Source organism: Aptenodytes patagonicus, chromosome 7 (genome assembly GCF_965638725.1).
Source record: "Aptenodytes patagonicus chromosome 7, bAptPat1.pri.cur, whole genome shotgun sequence".
Classification (NCBI taxonomy): Eukaryota; Metazoa; Chordata; class Aves; order Sphenisciformes; family Spheniscidae; genus Aptenodytes; species Aptenodytes patagonicus.
Genome location: NC_134955.1, coordinates 35,259,612 through 35,286,418, shown reverse-complemented (window position 1 = coordinate 35,286,418; position 26,807 = coordinate 35,259,612). Strand labels below are relative to the sequence as shown.

General features: G+C 45.0%; 3 protein-coding genes across 4 annotated transcripts in view; 1 reads left to right on the top strand and 2 right to left on the bottom strand.

Annotated features, from left to right (window-relative positions):
* Positions 1-1,078: 1,078 nt before the first annotated feature.
* Positions 1,079-9,897, bottom strand: LOC143163454 (retinol dehydrogenase 12-like). 2 transcript variants are annotated; one of them, XM_076344838.1, is made up of 7 exons: positions 9,794-9,897; positions 7,688-7,806; positions 6,735-6,890; positions 6,330-6,434; positions 5,723-5,932; positions 4,676-4,865; positions 1,079-2,671 (listed from the first exon to the last, which is right to left on the bottom strand). In XM_076344838.1, exons 1-7 carry the CDS (start codon positions 9,871-9,873, stop codon positions 2,569-2,571), a joined length of 963 nt encoding a protein of 320 aa, XP_076200953.1. In that variant the 5' UTR covers positions 9,874-9,897; the 3' UTR covers positions 1,079-2,568. The 2 variants fall into 2 exon arrangements, with proteins under 2 accessions (XP_076200953.1, XP_076200954.1); XM_076344839.1 differs by lacking the exon at positions 1,079-2,671 and adding an exon at positions 3,826-4,020.
* Positions 9,898-10,940: 1,043 nt separating this feature from the next.
* On the top strand, positions 10,941-21,990 carry VTI1B (vesicle transport through interaction with t-SNAREs 1B). The gene is made up of 6 exons (XM_076344840.1): positions 10,941-11,151; positions 15,602-15,660; positions 16,913-17,104; positions 18,396-18,569; positions 20,485-20,546; positions 21,615-21,990. Exons 1-6 carry the CDS (start codon positions 11,037-11,039, stop codon positions 21,709-21,711), a joined length of 699 nt encoding a protein of 232 aa, XP_076200955.1. The 5' UTR covers positions 10,941-11,036; the 3' UTR covers positions 21,712-21,990.
* The window catches only part of ARG2 (arginase 2), a 24,011-nt gene continuing 19,194 nt past the window's right edge, over positions 21,991-26,807 (bottom strand). The window contains exons 5-8 of the mRNA XM_076344837.1: positions 25,149-25,243; positions 24,914-25,018; positions 23,286-23,422; positions 21,991-22,322 (exon numbers count right to left, since the gene is read on the bottom strand). Coding sequence (XP_076200952.1) covers positions 22,117-22,322; positions 23,286-23,422; positions 24,914-25,018; positions 25,149-25,243 — 543 coding nt within the window. The 3' untranslated portion in view covers positions 21,991-22,116. The remainder of the gene's footprint in view (positions 22,323-23,285; positions 23,423-24,913; positions 25,019-25,148; positions 25,244-26,807) is intronic.

The window sequence follows — 26,807 nt, the reverse complement described above, 5'->3', positions numbered from 1 at the left end:
CTGCCTTTCTTCCTGACCTCTTTGCACTGTACCTGATGCACTTTATGTAGTGTTTGTTGTAATTTGATGTTCTTAACCTGGAATCATAGGGATTTTTCTCTTACCAGCAGAACTGGAATTTTGATCCTGACTAACTGCCTTGTCACGAATAGTGCAATTATCAAGGGGCTTTGAATTTTTGAGCATCAAAAAGGGATTGAGTACTGCCAGTTAAAAAGAACTTCTCTATTAATGACCAAGGTTTGTTTACAATGAAAAAAGAGAATAAAGTATTATGACTGTTAACGTATCTTCTGTTTGCTCTTTATCTCAGCATAGCTGGGGCTCTCTTTCTAGATCTGTACTTTGCTTTTGGCTATGCTTAGCAGAGTAATTAGAAGGGGGAGAATTGTTCTGTCACGCAAAATCTCTCTCTGCTACAGCATCCTCAACATTTAGATCAACTGGAGTATCACATCCTTAGAAGTCCTCCGAGTAGCTAGGTAGCTAGCTCAGCCTCATACAGGTACTCTCACAAACCAGTAATCCTCTTTAGAGAGCTTTGCAAGTTAATCTAACTCTCCCTTACAAGCCTCCCTTTGAGACAGCTAAATGAGCTTTAGTTCCCTCATTTTACAGATCAGCCTAGAAGAAGGTACAAATGACTTGCCCAAGGTCAAAAAGAGTAGGTGTGTGTCTATGGAAAGGTGTAGTTGTATGTCTTATGTTAAATCTACGATCAGACTTCTTTGACCTGCAAGGGCAAGATACTTCAGCCTAGAGACACTTTTCTCCTTTTTTTAAAATGGTTTCTATTGCTCCTGGAAGCCACTTTCAAGATCAGGGAATCACACAGAAAAAGCAGGCCAAGCCTGCAATGCGAGGTAGCATTCTGCTGCTACATTGTAGTTGTGGATTTAGCTTCATATTCAAGATGAAGCATAAAGAGGGAGGAAAAAAGGTAGAGTGACAGCGAGAAACACAAAGGGACTTTAAAATGTTACCCAGACTGAATTCTCTACCTTAGTAAGGCAGGTGCAGATAACAGCAACACCAAGTAAACTGATGCAACATTTCTGAAGGAAGATACGGTCTCCTGTTGTAAAAGGAAAATGGCTTTATTTAGTATTGCTCAGAGGTAGCACAGGACTGATCTGCATAGATAGCATCCAGGCAGAAAGAGTTAATCATAAAATTAGCATTTGTTTCCCAAAAGTGGCAGTTGGTCACAGTGGCATGCTCATATGCAAGTCCAAAAACTTCCAGATTTTTTTTTTTCAGAATCGCACAAGATAATCCTATGAGCGGTGGCACTTGTTTTCTAACTGCTTAATTCTTTCAGAAATAGTCTCCGATTATGGATCACACTCCAGCAGTTTGCACCAAAGTAGCACTAGAGTTCCAGGGGAGCAGCCCCATTACTATGTGGATTGACCCAGCTGCCTTTTGGAAGTGCAAGCTGTATGGTACTGCAAGGCCGGCTGGCAGCCTTGGCCAGCCAAGGCCAGTAACTGCTGGGCAGACAAACGTAAGGATTTCTGTGCAAGTTCTACTTTCCTGTCCTGTAGCTACCTTGACCATGGTATCAAGATAGTCCTGACCTCTGCTTCAGCTATTTAGCTCTAGCTAGTTTGCTGTCACTTAAAGCTGAAGTCTCAGCTGAAGTTGTTTAATGTTTTTTAACATAGTTGAGTTGTTCTTTACTCATTCTGCTCTCTTTTCTAGGTTCTGAAGTCATTTAAAGTGCAGCTGGGGGGGTTTAGTGTGACAACTTTTACACCATCTTTGCTTGATGCTTCACAGGAGAGATGTTAATTTTTTTTTTTTTTAATAAGACAACTTGCCGACGCACAATTGCGGCACTCCTGCAGCTTTTAACCTCCCAGTCACTTGCACTGAGACCTGGGTTCTTAAAAGATATGCCAACCCTCAGTTAACTTACTACAATCAATAGGCATTTGGGGCCAAGATACCTCAGTGGCTAGGGTCCAGCTTCTTACAGAGACTATAGAGAAAAATAACTAATTCCCCTTAAAATCTTTACCTAATGCTTGACACAAAAAGGCCAGCACCTGTTTCTGTGTGCTTGAGAGCATTTGTATTGCATGTAACTGCCAGAAAATCTAATTTCCTAAAGCACTTTCACTCTGCCAGGTCAAATAATAGTAGGAAAATAACCTCACAGATCATAAGTAAGTTCAGAGTCCTACCTTTTTACTATTACTGTTAGGAAAAAAGCCTTTAAATAAAGGTAATTCTTTGTTACTTCATAATCTAAACCTAAGACTGCAACCTCCATTTCTATTCTAAAGCCAGAGAACAATAGCCTCTGGCTGTTGGGTGAGATACCAAGCAAAGGTTGCTCCCTGCGTCGGTGCTCTTAAGTCTCCAGCTAGGAAGGGGGACTGGTTGCTTACAAATCTCAATCCTTAAGTGTAATATTCCAGAATTCACATTAGATTGTGTCCATAGAGCCATCATTAGAGCAGCTGAAGTATCAGCATTCTAGTCCTGAGGTCTCTCAGCAGTGCTCTTCCCAGGAGAAGCATCGCTGGGCTCAGCCAGGCTCACGCTTGAGGTCTGCGCTGCTCAGTCCCACTGGATGCCGAGGAGCTCACAGCTCACACTCCAGAGTTTCTTTGCTGTCTCATCATCCCGACCTCGTGGAGATACGTATGCTGGCTGGCAATCACTGTAAGAGGAACGTTTTTTTTATTTTTATTTCTTTAAGTCAAATATCTCCATCTGCATTAGCACACTGAAGTGTCTGTGTTAAGATAAGGAAGTTGCTTTCTATCAGCTTAACTTCAAGACCAGTTGAAGAAAGGTGGGAGGCTATCTAGGAAATGAACAAGGGTTGGTGCTAAGCCAACTTCTTTCCAACTGGCTAGGGAAGAGTCTCTCCCAACGGCACCAAGAACTGGCAAGCAAGCCTAGCTCTATGTGTTGTCTCAACTCTTAAAGAAATCTATATATGCTCTACTATATACTCTTCAGTGTACATTCTCATTAATACCACTAAAAAGGGCTATAGACGCTAACCAAGCTTCTTCAAGAGCACCTTTTCGAGCAAACACTACAAAAAAGCCACTCAAACAGCCCTTCATTCTAAACTATTTATCCCATCCTATTTATCCCACTATAGTGCCATTGGACGAAAGGCAAAGCTGCCCCAGAATAAAAATACTGTAATAACCACGTATGGTTATCCCCTTTCCCATTATCCTCTGAACTGTGGCTCCTTTCTTCTCAGCTCCTGCAATTGGACAGCACTCTGGCTGGAACAGAGATCATGTGTCCTCAGCTGTACTACTAGACGCTGCAATAACATGGGAGTTTAAGAAAACAGAAGAAATTGCATCTCATAAGATCTCTGTCCAGCCTAGTGTTTTTAGAGCTCTAAGTGCACAGTCTCTGATGTTCCTGAAATGACTCTGGTGGACTCCACCTGTCTTGCTGTGGCATGCAAGTTCTTTTCTTGACGTCTATATTGTGCTTTATATTCTATTGCCTGGAAAGTGAAAAGGATTTTAGGCTAGTCCAATGTAAATTGTGAATTACTGCTGAAGCTGTTCATTTCCCACCAAGTCCAAAACTCCTTTCTTTTACAAGTTTAAAATCCACCGGTTTTCTGTACTCCAGCACATAAATGCTCCATTTACATCCTAGGACAGACAGGGAAGATTAAGACATCTATTTATATACTCAAGTCTGATTAAGATGGTACAAACTCCCAAGTGAAGATCAGACAGTCATTACAGGGACTAATCTGGTCACATATCACAAGGGGAAAGCTCTGCAAAGATGCAAAGACTCCAACAGTATCCATGGGGGGGGGGGGGGGGGGAAGACAAATTTTTCATGTTCATTTCCCAAAAAACAGTATTGTTACACTGCTCTACACCCAGTGGGAAGCTGTCAGACACATCTGCATGAATCCGTTCAAATGGCAGTCTTCAAATCTAGGATGATGATGATGACTTGGAACTGCTCTGGTCTGTAGTTTTGGTGAGGGGGGAAAAGGCATGACTATGCAGGGTCCTGGAGTAAGTCAAAAAAGTGAAGAAACAACAGGGTTTGTAGTGGGAGCTACACCAGACAGTTTGCAGGACAGAGTGATAAGCATCCCAGCAGGAGTCCCTCCCAGCTGGTGGGGCCATCACACTGGAGAACCAAATTATATTGTCACATGCCAGTCCTAAAATCTCGGTTCCTAGGTCTGCAGCACCATCAACCCTCCCAGCTCCCTGCAAGCACAGGTCCCTTCTGCTCCAGTAGGGTAAAACAACTTTGTTGTTTGGTTCTCTTTGAGAACCAAAGTGGTCTTCCCAGGATTGACTCAAGTGACCTCACTAACTAAACAGCTCTACTGAAAAGTGATTTGCCCAAGTCCCAGGCAGATCGGGATTAGAGCTCTGAGCACGTGACAGGCATTCCTGCACTTTGAGTACGGTGATACTCCTAGCACTAAAGGACCTGCTATTGTGTGAAGTGTTGCACAGGTTAGGGATTTCTTCTAACACGGTATCCACTGCAACAGACCTGGAAGGGGTAATGCTCTAGTATCTGTCACTCTCAATCTTATCAGCTAGCCTCCTACCCAGTCCCTTCTTAATGAAGAATGACAGTAAGTCTCATTTTCCCCAGCCAACAAGGTTGCCTTTCACAGCATATCACTCCATCAGCTTGTACCCACCTGAAATACTGTCCTGTCACAGAGTCTAGCTCCTCTGCTACTGCACAGTAGATACTGGTCTGAGCTCCTTCCCAGGGTGTCTTCAAGAAGAATGAGAATACCTTCCACAGCCACGTCATTACAAATGAGTGCCGGACCAGCTCAGAATGGACAGAACCAGGATGGAGAGCGTTTGCTGTGACTTTAGTGCCTGTGGCAAAAGAAAGTAGTCCAGGACAAATCTGCATGCATCAAACTGCCTTTAAAAAAAGAAAAGGGTAATATACTCCTCAATTCTACCTGCAGATACTCTACAACTTAAAGGAGCAGTCCAGGCACGGATACAGAGAGAGTAAGTGAAGTCCTCTGTAGTTCCTGCTTGCTGGAGCATCCCCCGCTCCCTTCCAAACACTGCAGTCACTACATGCCTTCTGCTAAACAATGTGCTAGAGGGCCTGGGTGCTAAAACAGCAGGAGTTTCCATCAGGCTTTTGAGAACACCAGCTTCTTTTGATTTACTGTAATACTAATTTCCTAGAGAAGACACTGCTTCTGTTTTAGTAAAATAAATACTATAGTTTATGAAAAGGACTGAATGACATGGCTACGACAGATGTTGCGACTTAAGAGGTACTGTCTAGTCCTATGCTTCTGTTCTACAGGTCATCAATATTTAAGGTAGCTGAGTACGCATTAGCTTTTTCTATTAGAGACTGCAATTGTAGCTGAACAGTTCCTTCTGTTTTTTCAGCTTCCACCCACATACCACAATTGTCTGCATGGATGCAGCTAGTTTTTGCCAAGCAGCAAAGAAAAATGAAATACATTCAACTGTGCCAAGCTACTAAACTCCTCTGCCCTGTTGTTGTAAAGACAATTAGTGTTTTAAGTCTCCTGGTTCCACAGACAGGAGATATTTTCTTCCTGCAAAGAGCTGTCAGTGGCCCTTGCCTCAAACCATTTCATTTCTGCATAGCCAATTTCCAGAGCTTTCCTTCAATCCACTGTCCTCATCCATGGTGCTCAAAAGCCAAGCAGAAAAACACTCCGCTCTCCTCTGGGACTTGCCTTGCAGCCGCCTCGCCAGCTCCCGGGTGAAGAGCACGTTAGCCAGTTTGCTGTGACAGTAGGCGAGGCCACGATTGTAGCTCTTTTCACCATGGAGATCATGGAAGCGGATTCGGCCTCCGTGATGAGCCAGTGAGGACACGTTCACTATGCGGGCTGGGGCAGACTGCTTCAGACGCTCCAGCAATAGGAAGGTCAAGAGAAAATGACCTAGGGGTGAGAGGAAATGTCATCCTTCTCTGAAGGGTTCCCCTGCCGGAATTTCAAAGTACTTAAAATATATTACTTACATGTTATATCTTACTGCTGCCCTCATTTCAAGTCCAGGGAAAAGAAGACCCCCCCCTGAATCAACAGCTAAACTTTTTGGGGGCCATTAAGTTCTGCTCCTCAGCTTCAAAAAGCTGGAGCTGTCATACATTTCAAATGTCCCAGGTAACGTGTACAGACACTTAAACTGGGTCCATGATAAGCAAATACATTGCACTGCATCTCCAGAACTCTAACTCTGGCCTTCCATCCTTCCCCAAGAAGGAAGGATGAGGAACATTTTCCTTTGGCATTTTGCCACAGATATTGAATGCAAACATGACTCCGCTGGCCTTACCAAGATGATTGACTCCCAGGTGCATCTCAAAGCCATCAGCAGTCTTGGAGTAAGGGCATAACATTACCCCAGCGTTATTAATGAGAATATGGAGTTCCTTCTCCTCTGCAAGAAACAAGAGATATCCTTAAACAGGGAAACAGTGACCAAAGACAGACAAGAAGGTGGCATAAGTCAGCCAAAAAAACCCACACCTCTCTGAGTTGCAGCCACATCGCCTCAGTAAAATAAGGATAAGTCTCCTACCACAAACTAGCTCATGGCCTCTGACAAGCCCCTGCTGTGAACTGCAGTACCCAACATGGCACAGGGATATGCAGGTCAGGGATTTGGCATTTGCTAGAAGAGCAGACAGCAGTCCTTGGTAAAATATTCTCACTGAAAGGAAGGATCTAGAGACTGTACCTGCTAGAAATCTCTCAGCAAACTCCCGAATGGACTTCGTATCAGCCAAGTCCAGTTTTTTCACAATGACTTGCTGGTTCCCTGTCTCAGCTCGGATTTCACTGGCTGCAGCTTCTGCCTTCGCTATGTCTCTGCAAGCGACAACCACCCTCGCACCTGCAAGGGGGGAAAAAAAGCAGGAACAGAAGCTGAGACCACTGGAGCACACTGGATGATCAAAGCTATGACAAGCAGGCTGACTACACACAGTGCTTACAAACAACGTACTGTTTGTTTAGGGAATTGGCATCAGTCAGGGGAGCAGCTGGGAGGGACAAAGCCTTTCCTACTATGTTGCTAGCTCCGATCCAGACTGGGAAAATGCACATCTGAAGTGCCTCTGTCCAGGTTCTCCCAGGTCAGGAGTGTGTACCACAACACTGGTATGATAGGGTTATATCTACCCCTATAATGGGAATGTCAAGCCAGGAGCACATGAAGATACTTGGATTCCAGCCAGAGTAATTTCTAAACAGATTGTGAACAGGTAGTTTAATCTCCTTACCAGTTACCCAAAAAGCATTTAAACCAAATTAGCTTGAAACATGAATAACTAAAGCACACAGCAGTGGACCTATGGCACTTCCCAGCTTCATATAAGCAGAACCCAGCGATACCAGGAACTTCCCCAGTCCTCTCAAAACAGTTGCAGTGCAGAGCATTTTCATGTCACAAGACACATTTTTGGAGTTCAAGCAATGAAACCATCTGAGGAACTAGAGACTCCAACCTAAGTGCTTACAGCCTCTGGAGAAGCAACACTTGGGCTCATCTGAAATAACTTTGGAATCCAGCTCACTTAAATGTGAGCATAAAATACTCCTCCCTTAGATCCAGAAAAGGGACTACTGAACGCACAGGCACACACGCATCAGCTGCATGGGGATGCCTGCTGATGAAGGCCAGCGACTTGCCTCTTCGCGCGAGGTCTCTGGCAGTCTCCTTCCCGATGCCTGTGTTGGCTCCTGTGATTATCACCACCTTCCCCTCCAGCTTAGCTGTTGACTTACACTGTCCTCCAGCGACATACCTCCTGCAAGAGAGGGTGGCAGCAGTCACGGGACGAGGTCCGAGGGCTGCTTCCCTCCTTAGGGGGCTCGGGTCAGGGCTGGGCACCCAGCGCCCCAGGTTTCATAGAATCATAGAATCATTAAGGTTGGAAAAGACCTCTAAGATCATCGAGTCCAACCGTCAACCCAACACCACCATGCCCACTAAACCATGTCCCTAAGTGCCGCATCTACTCGTCTTTTAAATACCTCCAGGGATGGGGACTCAACCACTTCCCTGGGCAGCCTGTTCCAATGTTTAACCACTCTTTAAGGAAAGACATTTTTCCTTACATCCAATCTAAACCTCCCCTGGTGCAACTTGAGGCCATTTCCTCTCGTCCTATCGCTAGTTACTTGGGAGAAGAGACCGACACCCACCTCACTACAACCTCCTTTCAGGTAGTTGTAGAGAGCGATGAGGTCTCCCCTCAGCCTCCTTTTCTCCAGGCTAAACAACCCCCGTTCCCTCAGCCGCTCCTCGTAAGACTTGTTCTCTAGACCCCTCACCAGCCTCGTTGCCCTTCTCTGGACACGCCCCAGCACCTCGACGTCCTTCTTGTAGTGAGGGGCCCAAAACTGAACACACTATTCGAGGTGCGGCCTCACCAGGGCCGAGTACAGGGGCACAATCACATCCCTACTCCTGCTGGCCACACTATTTCTGATACAGGCCAGGATGCCATTGGCCTTCTTGGACACCTGGGCACACTGCCGGCTCATGTTCAGCCGGCTGTCGACCAACAGCCCCAGGTCCTTTTCCGCCAGGCAGCTTTCCAGCCACTCTTCCCCAAGCCTGTAGCGCTGCATGGGGTTGTTGTGGCCGAAGTGCAGGACCCGGCACTTGGCCTTGTTGAACCTCATACAGTTGGCCTGGGCCCATCCATCCAGCCTGTCCAGGTCCCTCTGCAGAGCCTTCCTACCCTCGAGCAGATCAACACTCCCGCCCAGCTTGGTGTCGTCTGCAAACTTACTGAGGGTGCACTCGATCCCCTCGTCCAGATCATCGATAAAGATATTGAACAAGACCGGCCCCAAAACTGAGCCCTGGGGAACACCGCTCGTGACCGGCCGCCAACTGGATTGAACTCCATTCACCACAACTCTCTGGGCCCGGCCGTCCAGCCAGTTTTTTACCCAGCGCAGAGTCCACCTGTCTAAGCCGTGAGCCGCCAGCTTCTCTAGGAGAATGCTGTGGGAGACGGTGTCAAAGGCCTTCCTGAAGTCCAGGTAGACCACAGCCCCAATGGTCGGGCTGAACGCTGCGCTCAGGGCCCCGGGGAGTCACGGGCGTCGTTACCTGAAGAGGTTGATCACGATCGTGTCGTGACCGGGACAGGTTCCCACTCGCCCTCCAACCCCGCCCCTTTACAAACACCGGCGGGGCCCGGCCTGAGCCCGTCCCCGCCTCCCCCGGGCCCCGCCCCGCCCCCTGCCCGGCCCCGCCGCTCCGCCCTTGCGTCAAGTGGGACCACGGCCCCCATTGGCTGCCGCCGTCAACTCCGGAGACCCGGCCAACGGGCTCCGCCGCGGCGCCGTGTGGCGAACGCGGACCCCGCCCCCCGGGCACCCCGGCCGCCTCTCTCCGAGCCCCGCCGGCTCTGGGGCCCGGGACAGACCGCACAGCACGTTCCGGCAGGCCGGAGGCTGCGGGAGGCCACCGAGCCGCCACGCGCCGCCGCCGGGGCTGAGCCGAGCCCCAGGAGCGCCCCAGCCCCTGTCGCGAGCGCGTTAGTGTTACCGAGGCGCTGGAGCTGGGAAGCCTGAATAACGCCCTACCCCAGCGCGGGCTGGAGGAAAGGAACCCGTTTTATTCGTACTCCCGTCAAACAAACAAGCAGGCGGACCTCACCGCCGTGAGAGGCGGCGCACGCCAGCCCCGCCCGCACCCGCCGCACCGCGGGGCGGAGGCCGCCGCCGCCGCTACTCGTACACGCGCGAAAGGCCAGGGCCGCGCGCCGTAAGACGCACCTGATGTAGGGCGCTGCCACGAGGAGGAGGACAGGGACGGAGACGGCGGCCCCCACCGCGGCTCCCCAGCAGCTCAGCATCGCCGCCGCCCGCTCCAGCCGCACTGCCGGCGCTCGGCGGCGGCCGCCCCGCCCCTGCCCGCTCCGGCCCCGCCCCTGCCCGCTTCGGCTCCGCCCCGCCCGCGGCTCGCGGGCTCGTGCTGGGCGCTCCGCCGCTGGCAGGACAGCGCGCACCTGGCGCGCCTGCGCGGCGGCCCCTCTTCGCCCGGGCACGGCCGACGTCATCCGCCGGTGGTGCCAGCCGCTCCCGAGTCCTCTGGCACCGGACGCCCAGCGGGTCCTGCTCCCTGCCGCGGGTGCGCCCCCGCTGGCAGCAGGAAGCCGGCCGGCTCTACGCCAGCAGCCTGCTGCTTTTTTTCCTCCATGCGGCGCGCGACTGCGCCCTGCGTCTCTCGGCACAATCTGAAACTGCCGTTTTAATTGCACTTCCCAGTTAACGAGCCGGGAAGTATCCGACGAGAAAGCCCGGCACTTTCATAGCCTCACGCCAAAGTTTGTGATGTTAACCCTAGCAAACCGTGTGAAATGATGCATCCGTGTACGTAAGCACACGTACGTGTACGTTCAGGGCTGGGAGAAGCGCGGCGGTGGGCTCAGCGGCGCTCACTCTCACCTTCGCCAGAGTTTAAAAGGCCGGGGGCACCGAACGGTGTCGCCCCCGTGCGCCCGCACCTCCTCGCAGCGCTGCGTACCGGTACGCGCCGCAGGAAACGAGGAGACGCCGTGTGCCGGCTCCGGTGGCGGCGGCCGAGGGCCCCGCGCGGCGCCGCCCCGAGGGGCACTGCCGCCTCCCCCGGGGAGACTACAACCCCCAGCAGGCAGTGCGCGCCACGAGCCCCTCCGCCGCCTTCTCGCGGCAGCCCGGGCCAGCGCCTGATGCGCCTTGCCGCCGCCGAGCTCCGGCGACCGGCGTCGCCGACGGCCCTGTCGCAACGCGTGTGGCGGCCACCTCCCGCGGGGAGCGGGCCGCGGCGGGCTGCCCGCCCTGCCGCCGGGGCGGGGCGCTTTTGCGGTCGGGCGCCCTCTGGGGCGCCCGGCTGCGCGGGCGGAGGCCCGCGCCGCCGCCGATGGCGGAAGCGCCTCGCGAGGGAGCGGCGATACGTCGCGCAGCGCGCAGCCGAGCGGGCAGGGGGAGGCGGTAGCGGTAGCCGTCGCCGAGCGCGGCTAGAGGGCGGCTGTCTGCCATGGCGGGCCGCGGCTCCGGGTCCTCGGAGCACCTGGAGCGGCTGCACGAGATCTTCCGGGGATTGCACGGAGACCTGCGGGGCGTCCCCGAGCGGCTGCGGGGCAGCGCGGCCGGTGAGGCGGGCGGCGGCCGCTCCTTGTTGCTTGGGGTGGGGCCTAGCGGTCGCGGGACGGTGCGCGGGCAGCGGGCTGGGCTTTGCCGGGAGCGGGGGCTCGGACGCCCGCCCCCGCCGCGGCCGTCTCTCTCCCTGTCCCTAGGGACCGGCCGCGGCGGGGTCTGGCGGTGCTTTCCCTCCTCCCTGCCTGGGGGCAGCTGGCCCTCCGGTTGGGGCTTCCCCGCGGGCGGCCTCTCGGGTAGCTGGGGTTTGCTGTAGGGCCGTTGCAGGGCGTTTGGGATGTTTCCCCATAGATAAACCTGTTTTTACAGCCAGGAGGGCAAAGTCTCTCTCTTTAAGAAAGCCTGGGGCGGGGGGAAAGGAGTTTGCCAAGGCAATTGTAGGGATTCGGTGCATCGCTTTCGGTAGACGCCTCCTTGGAGGGGGCGGGTGGCTTTGCCGGGTCTGGCTTCGCTGTGTCTTATTTTTCCGTTGCTGCTATATTCTGGTGGCTTTGCTCTTGAGCAGTAGGCCCGGTCATGCAAAGCCCCAAGTACGCGAGTAGCGAGGCAGGTGCGTCGCTTTATTCCTCTGGAGCAGCTCCTCTTGCCTGGCACGTTTCAGCTCCGTAGCCAAGCACTGCTGTGCTGGGCTTTCGGCTTCAGTCCTGTCTCTGAGGAGGAGTTGTTACTTGGATGTTATTTCTTGCTGTTTCTAGGTGAACTGCCTAAACCGCAGTGCTTTGGGTTTTCTTTTTTCTTTTTTTTTGGTCATTGTTGTGCTCTTGTTTAAAATCTCATCAGCAGAATTAAAAGCAATTTTTATTATCGCAACTGTCCACAACCTCCAGACTTACTGGAGAAGACTTGCATTTTAAATGACTGTTTTAAAAGTCTGGTTTGTGCACGACCTACCCACAGACTAGAAAAAACTATCAAGCTATACAAAGTTATGTTAGAAGCAAAATCTGATTTTTATGGGTATTCTTTATACCATACCAGCGGGTCAAACGCTCTGATGGAACACTTCTCTGTAGGACTTGGCATTGTGCTTCTAATTCAGTTCTTAATGCTTGGCAGTATTCTGAGAACCGGAAAGGGAAGTGATCTGACAAGGAGAATTTTACTGATGTCACCGAATCTCTGATGAAATACTTCCTTCCTATGAGAAACATGGTACACAGTTATCACAGCTACACTGTAGCTCAGCTTGGGTTTTGTACCACAAGAATGAGTAGGGGCTACCAGGCACGTTCTGCAATAGTCTTGTCATTCTCCCAGAATTGATCAATTTTATGTGTTTAGGTGTAAAAATCATAAAAATGGTTTGTTCAGAATATAACAATCTGTGCTAGATAACACAGGCTATGAAAAGCTTAACGTTCTGTTTCTTACCTGGCTTTCAGTTTAATAATGAGTTAGACTCAGGGTCGCGGTCCTCATCCAGAAAGTTTGGATGGGCTTAGCGGTGCTCACTCTCACCTTCGCCAGAGAGTTTAAAAGGCCAGGGGCACTGAACGGTGTCGCCCCCGTGCACCTGCACGGGGTTTGAACCTTTGCATGTTTGAACCTGCAAATGACAACTTTCAAAGCTGGCTTAATTTCACTAGCGGTCAACAAGAATAAGAAGCATAAAGGAAGAAATACCCTTTGTTGGAGAAAATCCTTATTTCCTAGTAGAAAGGAGAGTGGTTGGTTTCTTGGTGAAGTAAAGCTTTGTCAGATCTCCATGGAACTGGGGTAGTCTTGAGCAATGAATTCTGAGCAATAGGCTTAAATGGAGTATTTACAGGCAGCAATTTTTGCAATGCTTGTAGATTTTTTTTTTTTTTCCAACAGATTACAAATAATTACAAACTGATTTTTCAGACATGCTATGAAATTTTAATATGACTGTTCTATTCTTTAAATTTGTTGCTGCAAAAATCCTGGTAATATTTTTGGAAAGTAGTTCTAAGAGAGTTTAAGGTAAGTCAGGAATTTGTCTATCTGGTGGAGGCATTCGACTCTTAATGTGCTCTGTTTGCTTCTTGTACATATGGGGGGTGTGTGTGTATCTTTATTTTCCGAGTTACCTGATCCTGAAAACTTCAGGAGGCAATAAAAGAAACTTTGCATACTCTTTCAAGACGATTGGCACACTGCCAAACTCAAGGGAAGACAGAATCTATAGTCCTTGGGACATCTTTGAGGGGCAGAGGTTTGGAAATGCTGTTTCACTCTATACAAACGAATTCCTACCTCTAGAAACAATTTTTTTCCTTGCAAATTTGTTAAGAAGGCATTTTAAACAGTCTGGATCAGTTTCAAATATAGACACTTTCCTCTAAATTAATTTGGTTAGCTGTACTTTTCAACTGAATCTATTTCTAACCGATTGGAAATAAATCGGTTAAATGTTGATGAGCATGTGGATAATGTTACTGTGGCTTAGGTACTTTTTGCTTTCACTGCATTAAAAAAGTTCTCTGAATGTGCTTTAAGTCGCAGTTTAATTCGGAGTGATATGAATTAAACTGCTCAACGTATTCTGGCGTTTCTGTTAGGGCAGATCCAGTATAATGCTTTCAAGCCACGCTGCCTGTTTTCTTGTTGGCATAAGACAAAAAAGTCTCGAGCCATTGCTACTTGACTTTTGGAAACTAGCATCTCTTTGGCGGCTCATTTGTAAGTGCAGTGTCGTCTTAATCCGCTTGGGGGACACAGAGGAGGTAAAATGCTGCTTTTTTCAGTGCTGCACCAGGTTTCAATTAGTTTGAGACAGCAGTTGTTTTAAGAGGGCACTACTTAAATCAGATTAGCGAAATGGCCCGTATGAAACAATATACTGACTTCCGAAGGCTGTTTTCCAGCAGTTCGTGTCCATGATTTCACTTGCAACCCAGCCACACAAATATTTGCATCAGCACAAATGTACACGGTGCAAATCATGGAGGAAGTTGAGGAGAGTGTATTTAGGAACCTCATAAGTCAGCGTTCTCTCCTGAATTAACTGGAATGTGAAACTGCATTTCCTGATACCAGCTCGTGTGTAATATGTTAACAGTCATAATGTAGCTTAGTCTGTAATAATTCTGTGTGCTACTTGAGAGGATAGCTTCTTGTTAGATGATGGTTTTTAATTCTGTCTTAAGTTCTCTGCGGTTCAAATTCTGGGGCTTAATATGAATTTGAACTGAACGGGAAAGGCTACAGCTTAGGTACGTCATGTATATGAGAGGAGCTATATAACAATGTTTTGATTGCTTCAAATTTTTTTCCTATTCTCTGTTGAGAGCTCGGTCGTTTAAAAACTGCTTCTTTCGCAGAGGATCATATTTACAAAAAGGTATTATTAAGTCAGTTTTTTACTGCAGCGATGTTTTCATACTGTTATCTTTAGTTTTGTCTTTAAGTTAAATCAAACTAGAGACGTTTTACCAAGATGACTGCATTTTTTGCTACCCAAAATTTTATTTAAGACTGATTTATCCTCTCCTGAGATATGAATTAGGCTAGTGCCTATTTATCAGACTTCTGATAGAATTTGGTTTCATTCAGCGGTGCTCTTCAGGAGTCCTCTGGTGGTCGTCTTCAGTGCTTTTGCGAAAGCTTATAAAACATACATTTTTGCTCCATTCAGATAACGGGAGTTTCAGAATTCTGCTTTCATTGATAGTGGATATTAGAGAGGTATGATAGTTTTTTAACACATGCAAACTACGTGTCTGAAGGTTTTGTTTAAAAATAGAATAACGGCAGTAAAACCCATCCTTTGGCCTCCAAAGCCCTAGACACAAGGACCTTAGCAAATGACTGTCTCAAACAGGTAAAATGTCTAGTGGTGTTGGCTGATTCAAACAAGTGGTATCATTCCAGTAGAGGGAAGTATTTGGGCATTAATCTGTGAACCTGAGGTGATATCTTGATGGCATCTTTAATCTCCGAGTACTCTAGAATGCTTATCCCATATACCTAATTACTTTATGACCACAAGAATGCAGAGTGCCCTGTCTGCCAGGAATTTCAGGGCTCACTTGGAAATGTAGATTGACTTGATGGTTCTGTTCAAATCCAAGTTACAGTTTCAGCCTTCAGTAATCTTGCCAAATGTGTGCAAAAAATAAGAAATGCTTATGAGCTGTTTACCAGCCTGTCCTGTTTGTTATCCTTTCATGTTAAATGTTTTTCAACATGCAATTCTGTCAGCGGAGATTGGAGGATAATAGGTCAGAAAAATATTTCAGGTTTGAAAAATGACTTCTTTTGTCTACCAGAGGTAGTGGCCAGCATTTGGAAGGGTGGTTTCTGCTCTCTCCCCCCACCCTCTTCTGATAAGTTGCTGTAAGAACAGGCCGTTCCTGTTTGAGGGAAATTTTGACCTGGTGCCTCTGTAATCAGCCATCTGTGGCAGCTTCCTTGTCTATAATGGATTGAGTTCTGTTGTCATTTCTGTATGGTTTATATGACATACTACTTTTTCTTCCACAGAGGAGAAGAAGAAACTAGTTCGAGAATTTGATGAGAAACAGCGTGAAGCAAATGAAACGGTAAACCAAAGTCTAGACTTTTGGCCTTTCTGACCAGTTGAAACACTGATGCCTTAAAAAGGACAGTACTTCCAAATTTTACTCTCTTTGTGGTTCTATGCTGGCAGGCAAATGTATTTTTTTTTAATGTTTCATTCGTTAATCTGATAGATGTGTCTGTGTTTGCAAGACTGTTGTGTATATATACATAGATAGATACAGACAAATATTATTACATGTGTATTTTTTCTTTTGAGTGCTCGGTTTGGATATCACCTTACCTTTGTTGAACAAAGGAGAGTGACGGAGGTGCAATTACAATTGCTAGAGATTGTAGGGAGGGCATGTAGAGAATCTTTTTTTTATTTTCTCCCCCCCCCTCCCCCCCATCTTTTTTCATGTTGGTCTTAACCCATCTGATCTTTCTATAATAGTCTGATGGTTAAATATCAGGGGTCTTGAATAGTTGAAACCTCTGTTGTATAGGCTTCCTGGACAGCAGGTGATGTGGAACTGCACAAAAAAACCATGTGACTTGTCTTTTCAAGAAAGACATTATGGATTAAGCTTTCTTTTCTTCTTAATGTGCTATTTCCTAGGATGCTTTTGCGTCACGGCTGAACATTCTTTTGAGAGAGATGCTTTATTCCTCTAACTTACTGGGTTTTATTGACATGTATCTGCGTAGGTGATGTATGAGAAGCAGAGTTCATATTGTGAGAGAGCTCGTATTGGTGGGCAGCTTTAAGCACTGTGAATTTGTAACAACTGTCACCAAAAGTTGATGGGAAAATTCACGCATCCACAATCCCAGGGTTTACAAATCCTAACTCCAGTTGCCAGGCCCGGATGTTCAGAGTATGAATTTAGTGGCATGCCTACCTATTCGGTAGATCTCTGTTGCATAGATATGATGAGAAGCTGATACCCATCCTATAAATGCTTAAACAATATGAAAGTGAGAACTGCACATTTTGAAGTTACGGAGCAACGTTTCAGAAAATAGCAAGCATTCAAGCTTGGCGATTAATTTTTTCTTCTTTTCTTTTTTTTCCTTGAGGCATTGTGTATTTGAATATCCTTGTGGGCTGAACAGCATTAGGCAGAACGGTGTATTCAATACCAGATGAGGGGTATAGGGTTTGGGGTTAATCCCCCCCTCATCCACATAAAAACATGTGAATCCCTTCATCTGGTGGTGAGTTTTGAGTATAGCTGCTGATAAGAATAGATTTGGTGCTTTAAAAAATAAACACATTTTCTTCCATTAAAGCTACGGGAAATGGAGGAAGAACTGAAGTATGCTCCCCTGCCTTTCCGCAACCAAATGATGAGCAAAATCCGGGCATACAGAAGAGACCTCTCCATGTTCCAGAGAGAGATGAGAAGCACAGATTTGGGATTGGGCCCTGGAAGTCAAGGCGATACAAAATACGGAATCTTCTCCACAGAAAATGAACAGAGTGTGAGAATTAGATATAAATTTTATTTAACATTGCTGTGATCATTTAAAAAAAAAATTCCAGATGTATTGTTTACAGTGTTTCTACTTTAATCCACTTAGCTTCTGTGCTTGTATAACTCCCTGTATATCTCTCTTGCATGTAACATGAACATCTCAGGGAGGAGAAAGAACACCTGGAACTCAAAGGAGAGCTTTTCTGTTCTAAAACAAAGATATGCGCATAATCAAAAGGGAAGTCCTTGAATACCATGCTGTTAGTAACTTACACGACATTCTGTACTGAAATGCTGTGTTTAATCATTCCCCTACAGCAGTGAGAACACAAAAGTGATGCTACTGACTGAGAAGAAAGGTTAATTGATCTAGTTTTAGTCTCCAAAACTAGCAAAGTGTGTGAATCATGCACTGTGTAGGTTCTTTGGTAGAATTCTCTTTTAAGCAATCTCAGTGTAGACAATTTCAAGAAAATATGAGAAGTCATCCTCTAGCACTTTGTTCACTATGGATGTGCTGCTACAGTGCAAGGAATACACCAATTTCTTTGGTGCTGTCATCTGTACAGAAAGTTCATGGAGGTGGGCTTTTTGTTTGCCTGCCTTAGAAAAGGAAGGTTTGAGGGAGGCTCTTTCCTTAGTATCTTGTTCTGCAGTAGCTTGGTAAATTTTTGCATTTGATTCCTTTTGATTGGTTCCTCTAAAACCTGAGAGCAGGGTGGTAGATTAGACTTTCTGAAGCTTCAGAAAATACTTTATTTTGAGCTACCTCTTGACCCCAAGGTGAGCAAACATTTCTTATCCTCTAGCCGAGGCTACTGGCATGAAAAGAGGATCTTTGTTACTTAGCAGTCCATCTGTTAGTGCTGTTTGTTCCTAATCCTTTGACTGTGTAAACTCTTAATGATCTCCCTGGCAACCAACTGTGAAGTCACAAATAGGACTGAGTTTAGATATGAATGGAAGGAAAAGTTAGCATCTGGAAAGCAAAGATACTATTTTCATGTAAACGTTCTTTGATGGAACAGTAAATTGTTGTAAAGACAAGTTTTTTTGTAACTGTTTTAACCCTTCAGTTGCGTGTCCTTTTTTTTCAAGGTTTAGCCAGATTTGGCCATAATCTTACAATGTGAACAAGAACTCTTTCAAAATTAACTGGGCTACATCAGTTAACGTAAGAAGCTTGTACAGCTAATGCAAATGGATGGCCTATGGAGTCACGTCCTAACTTTTTAATATGTCAGAAGCCTAATACCTCTCTCTTTGTGCTTAATAGTTAAGCATACGTTATTTTTCAGACTAACCTGCAGTCACAGAGGGTGCTGCTTCTCCAGGGAACGGACAGCCTGAGCCGAGCCAGTCAGAGCATTGAGCGCTCGCATCGAATTGCCGCCGAAACAGATCAGATTGGCACCGATATAATTGAAGAACTTGGGGAGCAGCGGGAGCAACTGGAACGCACCAAGAGCAGAGTAAGCAGGGAAACTGCGGGCATTGTATTGAAACAACCTGATGTTAGCTTAGCGGGAACTGTGTGCCAGTAATTACTCTCGGAGACCTCCCTAGATGTGGTCATTCAACTGATGTTTCTACAGACCAAATCCAGGCTGCTACATTTCTATGCTGTGCATGTGAAAGGAAAAAAACTACTGTAGAAGGGCCCAAAGCACGATGGCCAAATGTCTGCTGCTATGTCTGTGCAAGATTGGATATTAGACCTGTAGACCACTGCTAAAAAAAAATAGCATTACTGAAAAAATTACAGATTTAAAAAAATGCTGAGGAGTCGCCCAGCACTAGATTACTAGTAAAGGTTTAGATTTGGGAGGCAGTTAGCAAGTTCTTCTAATGAAATTAAATTCAATAGAAACTTAATTACTAACCTTACAATATTTGTAGGTTAGCTAAGGAGGGAGAAAGTGGTGTCAGACAAGATGCCCGTTCCTCATCCTTGGCTCAAGAAGCTCTGCTTCTACTGTGGCAGCTTTAGGAAGTAGTTCATTTCTTTTGTGTACACACATATGCAAAACTGAGAATTTGACTTCTGAAGTAACAAACTGATGGGATTGTCTGTGTGTACAAGGGATCCCGAGTGTAAAACTTTTAGGCGAGTGACTTGCAGGGGGACCCCGAGTTTGGCAAGTAAGCACGCTCAGCCAAAACAAAAAGCATACCCTTTTCTTGGGAGTTATCTCTACTCATTACAACAAAGCCTGTAGCTTTTTCATTTAAGCAGTTTTCCAATTTCAGTCAGAATTTGATTTGCCCTGCTCCCAAATTTGGGTTGGAGAGCAGGAAAGGAAATGTGATCTTAAGATTTGTAGGTATAGTTTTTGTCTGTTCTTTTTCTAATTAAAAATAATATAGTCCTTCAAGCATGTCAGTCTGCCCACAGTTGTTCATGAAGCTGTGACTTTTAGTGTGAGCCTTTCAGGCATTGTATTGCTGAATTGTATTAAACATACATTCCAACTCGAAGCAGACTTTCTCCGTGCTTGGTCTTTCATAGCAAAGATTGGAAATCTAGTATGCTTTGAATGGACTTGGTAGTTTTCTTCCCAACTTGGTCCATCTCAGTGCAAGGTAACATACCTACAGGGCCAGTTTTGCAGCTGAGGGCAATAGCTTAAACTACAGAGGAATTGTGCAGGCAGGTGTCTGTGACGGTAAGCGACCTGGCTTACCTTTTACTTCCCCTGAAGTTTTGGAAGTGGAATAGCGAGACCTTACCTGGAGACCTCCAGTGGCTGCACATCATGAATCCTGACTCTCTGAGACAACAGCTTTTTTTAGTTGTCTGTAACCTCATGTAATTACATGCTTCTTAATAGCTGCCTGAGAAATACTTGACAGTTCACTTCTGAGCATTGCAAAGCTGACGTGGATTATCTATTAACAGTTCAGAGCTCATATGCACTGGGTCACTTAGACCTGTTGGTGCAACATGGTTCTTTCTTGGCTAGAAATTGAACAGCATTTCAAACAGTTCCAGAAACACACTGGGGAGAACACGTCAGTATTGTTTTTTTCTTCTGGTGTCAACAACTAGAATAATGAAATGAAATTTAATGAAAGGAGCTAATAACAACTTTCTGATATTTGTAGATTAGCTAAAGGGGCAGAAAGTGATCCTAAATTGCTTATCTTTGCGTGTATCTAAGGGAAAGTATACACGAAAGTCTTACTTCCTCCTTAGAAAGGAAGGAGACAACGCTTCCAGCTTGTATTGTGCATAGAGAACAATGTTGTCTCTGAATTTTGAGAATATACGGTTAGCCTTGGTCCCGTTCTTAATTGCAACATTTCAACACCCACTACTTACAGGTGCATCTTTACAGAGTTGCTGTATACTTGTTCAACTGGCAAATAACTTCTGTTTCTTCTTAGTTGGTGAATACAAGTGAAAACTTGAGCAAGAGTCGCAAGATTCTACGTTCTATGTCCAGGAGGTGAGTAGCGTGACTGACTTAGAGCAGCACTCGGCAGGTAGCATTGTTGCCTGCCGGATGCAGGCAAAAAATAGGGAACAGAGCGTCAGCTGGAACTGCAGGGAGGTTTTGGGGAACGCGTGAACAGAATGCGTGCCTGTGTGCAGATGCCAATTTGTCTTTTCTCCTCTCTGGTAATTACCATTAGGTAATTGTGCCGCTCATTTAGGATAATATGGGGTCTTTAACCATCCTGTATGATAAATGGTGGTGAGGGGAGAGATTTGGACATAAGCAAGTTACAGTGAATTGCTAATGGTAACTTTAGATGCAACTCTTCGTTATTCAGGTTGGAAAAAGCTGTGCCATAAATCACTGCAGCATTAAGTGGTTTAGATGTCTGATGATGAGACAAATCTGTTTAGCCCACAGTAATGCCCTAGGGTAGCTAGGCTGTCGTAGGAGAAACTCCGCGCCTGACCATACACTATTTTGATGACTAGAGCCTTGTATGCTTAAGGGTATTTATAATTTCTTAACTATACGGTTTAATTGTCCTTATAAACTAGTTCATGGAGTGTATTTCCAGTAGGTACTTCTGCCCTTACAACCTTTCCTTTATACCTGTCGCTAAAGGAAGTTTATGATAACTGTATAATTTTCAATAGTAGAAGTACATTATTATTTTGAGATGTTATAGTTTTACTTCAACTCCAAGGTTCCAAGTAAAAACACCACAAGGTGAGTTTTAGCACAGGAGTTCAACTGATGTTTTCCTCTTTGCTTAATGGAATGAGTAGGCACATACAGAGCAGAACGGTCTGCCTTCTGCAGGGCAGGGGAAGAGGAACAGAACTGCTGCTGTTGAAGTACAAGATTTAAGCAGAATTTCCAGGAAAACATGAGTAGGAAACTACCGAGTTTGTCCCTTCCTGCTTGTTAAGAGCTATTCGAATAGCACTTTGTGGTCTAGCTGAAACGGGGAGTATACTTATTGAAGGTATGATGGTGACCAAATTATCTAGAATCTGCTTTCATAATCAAGGGGGGAAAAAGCTATCTTTGATTTTTTTTATTTTTTAACTCTAGAGTAACCACTAATAAGTTGTTGCTGTCAATTATCATCATCCTGGAACTAGCCATCCTAGGAGGTGTGGTCTACTACAAGTTCTTTCGCAGCAGATGAATCTTCATGAGTGAGATGAGCTTTTTCCATGGTTGAGGAACCGGATGGGATGTCTGTTCCCTTGGAATGTCTGAGGATTGAACTGTCTCATGAGACAGCAGGTTCAGCTGAAACTGTACTGGCACTAGAAAGACAGAGAATGGGAGTAAAAGGAAAATGCAGAGACAGACTTTGAACTACTGGTAAGATTAATAAGAAGGTAATAAATATTTTATTGTCTCAATTTGTATATACGTAACTAAATGAATAAATCTTGGTATGTAATAAAGTAACCACTGATCAGTGGAAAAGCTAGTTTATTTAAAAATTGAGAAGTTAACAGTATTTGCCAATTGTTGACAACCTATCCACTCAAGTGCCTCAGCAGAGCTCTATAATGTCCAATGTACCCAACACTTCGGGTTCTTAAATCCTCACTTGCTCTTCACTGTCAGATTCATCTGGAGAACTGGGTGTTGGGAGTTCATCAAAAGCGGCGTGTGCTCCTTCCCTTGTCTGCCCAAAGCACGTTGCTATCACGTCGACTGCAAGACTAGCAGTTGCGTTCACTTCCTCTTGAGAAGCTCCAAGCAGTGGATTGACTTCAACCATGTCTACAGCTGAAAGCATTCCTGTGAAAATGATTTACAGCTTTGTTACTATGAAAAAGGGTAGAATCTCTAATAGGGTTTCTTCTGCAGCCTTTCATTCATTGTGGCAAGTCTGATACTTGAGCTTGTGACCTACTCTACCCCTTAGACAAGTAAAATTGGCTCTCAAGTGAGGGATGAGGTCATCATTCTTAGATGCAAGTTTGTGGTTTTAATTTGGCTCTTTCTTACATCGTCACTACCTCACTCATCCATGCTTTTAGCATTCAGGAAAAACAAGTTTGATGTTCTATATACACTTACGAGGGGAATGGTTTTTAATCTTGTTTTCTCCCAGTCCAAAAATTAGGGGATATAAATAGTCTCACCTAGTATTTTTTGCCATCCTATTCATGATTCTATTGAATCTGTTGTCTGGTGGTTTTTTGGGTTTGGTTTTTTTTTTTCCTTCTTCCCATACCAACTTCTACTGCAAATAACTCATTGTTTACACAAATTAAATAAAAACTTCAAGGCATAAGGAGGAAATTCCTCATCTATTGAGTCAACTGCAGTATACTTAGTGAAAGCTTGACTTGCTAGCCTTGAATCCTAGAATGAAACTTCAAACTGTTTAAAACTGTTTGCATCCATTTTTTTCATTCCAGATGCCCATTTTTACATCTGACCTCATGCGCTTAGGAGTAGGGGACAGTATTATACAAGATGACCAAGTAATTTTTGGCATTAGTTGTTACTATATTATGTATTTTATTTACTTTTGTAAGTTGAAGTTGTTGATGGTTAAGCTGCTTCCAACCCCTGGGGAATTGCCCAACCATAGGACTTTTTTCCCTTACTGAAGGCTGAATTGACTTTATAGGCACCTTAGGTTTGACTACGTTTATCTTACTAGCTAGTTACATAGGAAAAACATAACCACTAGGAGCTCTATGTAGTTCGTCCTGTCCTGGCCTAAGTCCAGTACTGCTGGTCAACTCCTACCTGTGTTGTGTATCTCTTCTGTGATGTACATGCCTTCTCTGTAAGTTAATCCACCCAGAACAGGAGTCCCAGTTGCTGGAGCCAGCGAGGGATCAAAAGCATCAATGTCAAAACTCAGGTGAATTGGTCTCTGTCTCCTGAGACAGAATAAAACAAGAAAAGCAATCTCAGAACCTCAAACTTTTACTACATGTATTTCTTACTGTCCAGGCTGATCAGCAAAGTAGCATCATGCTCCATGATGCTAAAGGTCCTAAGTCCTACACCATGGCTTGCATACATTTGGAAAGGATTTTTTATTTCTTTTAGTATCTTTGGACTCTGAAACATCTCTTAGCTCAGAACTTTCCCCAGTACACATTGGGAAAACAGAAGTTTCTCTTTCTAGGTTCACTGAGCATCTGCTCAGGTGTGATTTGGCTGAAGATAAGTACTTCAGTTCTAACCATCTTATCTGGTATTTGTCTCTTTAGTTGGAAAAACGTAGAGAAATGTATGATATAATCCAGCCTTTTCTCCTTTTGTACAGAAAGCCAGGGTGAAAGGCTGAAACATTGATTTGTGTGGCATCTAGGATGGAGGAAGCACCAAGCTTGAGGATTTCATAGACAGCTCATCGAGATGAATGGGGCATTCTGCATTTTTCAGGTCAATAGTTGAAGGCTGCCTCCAAACTCTGCCATGTAAGCCTAGCTGATGAAAAAGTGAAGGATAATCTCAAACCTAAAACGTTAGGTTTTACTTTACTACGTGAAGTCTGGCAACCAATGACAGCTTAATAAATTGGACACTGCTTGTCACTCAGATGAGCTATTTAAGTGGTAGACTGTGTAATTCCAACTTACTGCAGATGCTCAGTAGGGAGAAGCATCTGGATTAGCAACTTCGTTACTTGGCACAGCTGCAGCTAGGAAGGGTGAGCACACCTTTAGATACAACAGTATGCAGCACAGGTACGTGGACCTTGTTCTGCCTACAGGACTTTGTTCTACCCTGTGGTGAGAGGTTACCCTTTCTAACTGATCCTCTCCCTGTGTCCCTAGACTAGCATGATTTGCTCCCTGATCTGGTTCCCCAGTCTTAAACAAGGTTAGCAAAGACTTCAGCGTTGAACTTAAGTAAGGGAGTGAACTTCACTAGCTGAACTGAAAGTGGCAGCTGTCATCAGGACAGCATCTGTGAGCATAGTCTAAGGGGGAAGCCATCAAATGCTTCTACCTCATGTACTAACAGCTGAATTCAAGTTACTGTCAAGTTGCTATATGTATTTTTAAAAGTGTAATGTATATCCTAGACTCTTGAGTTGATTCAAACATCTTGTCAAACTGCAGCAAAATACAGAATTCCTCAAGAAACAGAACAAATCATATAAAACAGAGCCGCAACTGTAGTGACTAATGTAACCTATCTCGTAGCTTTCTGCCAAACACTGTGAAATGGTTCCAGTTCAAGATGTGGAAGTCGAGGACTAAAGTCAGTGCTAAGGCTTTACTTATTTACTGGACACTGTCACAGTTCTGTTAGGCCGCCTTACATCAAGAGTGACCTTCATTTAAATAACTTTCAGGAAAGTAGATATTCAACAAGTGGATGATAAGAGTAGTTTAAATCAGATAATAGTTTGTTACCTGCCCATCAGTTGTTCAAATGTTCTTTCCATAACCTTCTGAATTCCAAGGCGATCAATATCCCTCATGGAAAAATACTGGATGTCATAGTTCTTCAAAATATAGCTGTTAAAATAATAAAAAAAAAATCATTACTGGCCTAAGCTTAAATCTAGCAACCCTTGTGAACAGCCAGATGTGGAAAGAATGCCTGGTTTCAGCCTTTACAAAAATCCTTTAATCTAAATCAACTCACTATTCAGCAGGATCCACATCCCTCAAACCAATGTACACAATGTCAGATGCTGAAAGGCAGGGCTTTAGCCAGGAGAAGCCAGGAAGTTGTGGTACCTGTAAGCAAAGGTTTGGTATTAGGTTAGTTTAATGACATATATAACAAAATTGTATTTAATGCTTCCCTCAAAACTTTATTTATAACATCCTTTCTCTGTCTAAACAGAGAAACTTCATCAGTTGAGAGCTTGGCTTCCTGATTTAATCAGTCCTTCCTTACCTTTGTTGTACCATTTTACCTGAGTTGAATGGTAATGGATGAAGTTTTTAACTCTTCTACGTTTTCCAGTTTGAAGAGGAGGAATAAAAAGCCCAAATCCACAAGCAATAGGCAATTAGCATCAGTGAATGTAAGGGGGAATGATAAGAAACTAGATACCCAGATGTAGATCACTTATACGGTACATTTAATGGCAGTGCTATGTAACTTACCCAGTACATCATACTTAAGTGGCAGAATAAAAACCAAGGCACCTGTATCTTTAGGAGAATCACCAAAAGTCATGCAAACTTTGTTGCAAAAGAAATGTTAAAGATGGGACAAATTCAAAGTGGGAAGTTAAAAGAAAAAAAAAAGAGCATGACAAGAAGCTGGGCTTCCACATTGGGCTACAACATACTGCTTTTTAATGTAGAACTGAAGAGAGCAGGTCTAGGACAGCAAATGAAAGATGATGATGTCATCATTTTTCAGCTTTGGTAATTAAGTAGTCATGGTATGCAATTATAAAAATCCTTCCATTAGTAATAGCTACTAATTTGAGGAGTGCTTTAAATTAACTCAAATTTCTCTTCTTCCTCTCCCAGCTCTGAAAATGGCTACAGCCAACACAGATGCCAAGCAGCAAGAAGGCTTTGTTTCCCTCTTATACTTCTCAATTACTAATTATATCCTAGTTACACCATTTGGATTTGTTTTTAAAGGCTAACGCACCCATAGCTATATTTAATTATGTTGGGATTAAATAAGCACGTATAATAAAAGTATTTGTTACTCTGGGGCAGTGACCTCAAACTTTTCTGCAGTCATGAATTCAGAAGAGGGATAAATGAATTGGAGACCACTAGGAAAAATAATTCAGGTCTCAGAAATGAAGCTGTATCTGCAAAACCCATCACCATAGCATAAGCTGAGCATAGTATTGATAGTATTGTCAGATACTCTCTAGTATCAATGAGTTAGTAGATTTAATACTGCCATTTTTAATTATACCTCTTCCTCTTTAAATAAAGAAAATGGAATGCCTTAACTTCCTTGGGTAGGCTCTGTTTTTACTGTTGTGATAAAAAAGGAGTTGCTGCTAGTAAAGCCAAACAGGCATCGGAAAAAGGTGCAGGCATTTTCATTTTAAGTTATTAATAGCAGTTTAGTTTTGAATGGTTCCAGGAGCCCTGACACTAATGCTTGGTTTGAGGAATGCCAGTCAAAGGATCATGTTCATGAATACTTGCCTTAAAACAACAAAATTATTTTTAAAAGTTTTTTAAAGACCCTAAAGTGCCACCTTGCCTTGAGGAGTACCAAGCAGTGCTCCTGTGAAGCTAACTGGACAAACAAGTAGCAGCTGACAGCCTGTGAATGGACTATGCAAGCAACACCAGGGTGTGTTCTACAGTGACC

Excerpts from the sequence above, each read along its gene's own strand:
- LOC143163454 (XM_076344838.1), bottom strand. The coding sequence starts at position 9,873 with ATGCTGAGCTGCTGGGGAGCCGCGGTGGGGGCCGCCGTCTCCGTCCCT. Across the intron at positions 6,891-7,687 it reads CAGAGACCTCGCGCGAAGAG|GTGCGAGGGTGGTTGTCGCT; the intron begins GCAAGTCGCTGG and ends CCCCCCTTGCAG. Across the intron at positions 5,933-6,329 it reads CCTGGGAGTCAATCATCTTG|GTCATTTTCTCTTGACCTTC; the intron begins GTAAGGCCAGCG and ends TCTCACCCCTAG.
- VTI1B (XM_076344840.1), top strand. The coding sequence starts at position 11,037 with ATGGCGGGCCGCGGCTCCGGGTCCTCGGAGCACCTGGAGCGGCTGCAC. Across the intron at positions 15,661-16,912 it reads AGCGTGAAGCAAATGAAACG|CTACGGGAAATGGAGGAAGA; the intron begins GTAAACCAAAGT and ends CTTCCATTAAAG. Across the intron at positions 17,105-18,395 it reads CCACAGAAAATGAACAGAGT|ACTAACCTGCAGTCACAGAG; the intron begins GTGAGAATTAGA and ends GTTATTTTTCAG.